A 2,126-nucleotide genomic window follows, 5' to 3' on the forward strand; every position below is an offset into this window, starting at 1 on the left:
TGCTGAGCGCAGAGCCGCCGGTGAGGGGCAGCCGAGACACCCCCCCCAGCCACCTGCTCCTGCCTACTGCAGCGCCCAGCACGTCCCTTAGCAAAGTTTTAGGACTGATTTTAGCTTAAATGTCTGTAATTTTCACCCTAGCTCCATCCCAGCCTTTACGAAGAAGATCTCTGCCTAGCCACGTCTCGCATCCAGAGGGTAAACTCATTACCCCGACCCCCGCCCCCGCAGTGCCGGGGATGTTCTTACCGCTTGTCAAAAAAGGCGTGGACGATTTTCCCCCTAATTGGGTTGAACTCCAGATCAGGGATGCTGTCAAAATTTTCCTTGCTGCAGAGGGAACAGAGACAGCGTAAAGCGTGAGGGAGCCGTGGAGGAGGGAGCAGCGCCGGCAGCCGCCGAAGGGTGGGGCAGAAGCCCCAGCCCCATTCTTTCAAAGCAATCACGAAAAAAAAATGAAGTTTGGCCTGAAACCCCCTGTTCATTGCAATTCAAACTGACCTCAAGCTGCCCTGCCACATCTGTGCTTGGTGCAGCTACCGGGGATCTTTTTGTCCCCATTAAAATGGGTCTTTGGGAAGCTCTGGGCCACAGCGGCTCGGGGCCGATGCTGGGGCCCTTTGCACGGCTTGGCCTGCAAACAGCACGGTTTTCGGAGAGTTTTCCCAGGAATAAGGTCCTGAACGGGTCAAGGTGAGGTGAGGGAAGGTGCTCCTGCCCTCCACCCTCCCCTTGGCTTCCCCTGCCCTGCACGCTCCTGCCCTGTGTTGTGCTCCACAGCCACCAGCCTCAGCCTGTGCTGGTTGTTTGCTGTTGACTTTTCATAAAGCAAATGAGCCAAGAAATAATCTCCGGGGCAGGGGAAGCAGAGGGCAGCTGGGGTCCCCGGCCTGCGCTGGCTCCTTGGGGTGCTGGTGGAGCCGGTCGGACGTGCCAGAGCTTTCCCAGGGAAGCGGAGTCGTGGCTTTGGTGCAGAATTGCCTGCACAGATGCTGAGGAGTGGGGGAAAAGGGCAACTGCAAACCCTACCGGAGCTGCTACCGTCCTACAGTCCCCACTGTCAGGAATTCTCACTTCCCTCCTTGAAAATTATTTTAAAGCTGTGGGAAAAACAGGACGCTTGGCAGGAGCAACCCTGCTCTCATGCCACTGCTTCACCACCCATTTTTCCTCATATTTGCGGTGCCACACTGCGGAGAGCCAGCTCATCACGGCCGGGGGACGGCTGGGAAGGACACGCTCGTCCTTGCAGCCCTGGGAGCCGGCACCCCGGGGAGGGCCCCTTCTCCAGCCTGGGGAAGGGGGGGTGCCACAGGCGATGCTCCAGCCAGCCCCCGGCGGGACAGGTATCGCCCCAGCAGTGGCGATGGAAGCGCCGTACCGGATTGTCAGCTGGTCCCGGCTCAGCTGCTTGAATCGCCGGTGCAGGTGCTCGATCTGCTCAGAGGTGACTGTCGGGGGAAAAGAGAGAGATGACGGGGGGGTGAGCTCCCTGGGCATGGGGCAGCCCCCGGGGGGACCCATCTGCAGAGCTCATGTCGTGCTCAGGGACTCAAGGAGCCTGGTGGGCATGAAAACCTGCTGCAAAGCATGGGACACCAGCAAAGCCCACCCCGTCTGGCAACAGCCAAAATGCTGCCTGCTCCCGCACCCTCCCCGGAGCGGGGCAGGGCCTTGGGCCCATCTTGGCACAGTCGTCCCCATCCCCGTTTCCCTTTGGTGGCTCTGCGCAGCCGTGCTGTCCCTTGCTCACTGCAGGGGGGTGATGCCAAGGGTGCTTTATAACCAGTCCTGGCCCCATTGGCATGGCACAGCACAGCAGGATCCCACCCCCCCGCCTCCAGTTTAGGATCCTTGGTGACAGACCCTTCAAACAGGCCTGACAGCTTGATTTGGGGTTTGTTGGCACCGTGGGCAGGACCCGTGGCCAGGGAGCAGGTCTTGACCTGCTCCAGGACATCTCTGCAGCTGGGTGGTTCATGTGCTCACGTCCACAGCCACGCTAGGTGACAGGGAAAAAAAAAAGCTGACGGCAGCCACCTGTGTCTTGCCAGGGGCCAGGAAAAGGCTGAATGTGGAGGAGAGGCATCAGCACCCAAAATGCAAATAGCTGCTGCTGCTCGGGG

The 2,126-nt window shown here is 59.8% G+C and overlaps 1 protein-coding gene across 1 annotated transcript in view; it reads right to left on the reverse strand.

The window, feature by feature from the left end:
- TESC (tescalcin) overlaps positions 1-2,120 on the reverse strand; it is a 6,571-nt gene extending 4,451 nt beyond the window's left edge. The window contains 2 exon segments of the mRNA XM_035898416.1: positions 183-330; positions 1,382-2,120. Coding sequence (XP_035754309.1) covers positions 183-330; positions 1,382-1,524 — 291 coding nt within the window. The 5' untranslated portion in view covers positions 1,525-2,120.
- Positions 2,121-2,126: the final 6 nt, after the last annotated feature.

This window comes from Egretta garzetta, unplaced genomic scaffold, assembly GCF_000687185.1.
Source record: "Egretta garzetta isolate BGI_Z169 unplaced genomic scaffold, ASM68718v1 scaffold7, whole genome shotgun sequence".
Taxonomy (NCBI): domain Eukaryota; kingdom Metazoa; phylum Chordata; class Aves; order Pelecaniformes; family Ardeidae; genus Egretta; species Egretta garzetta.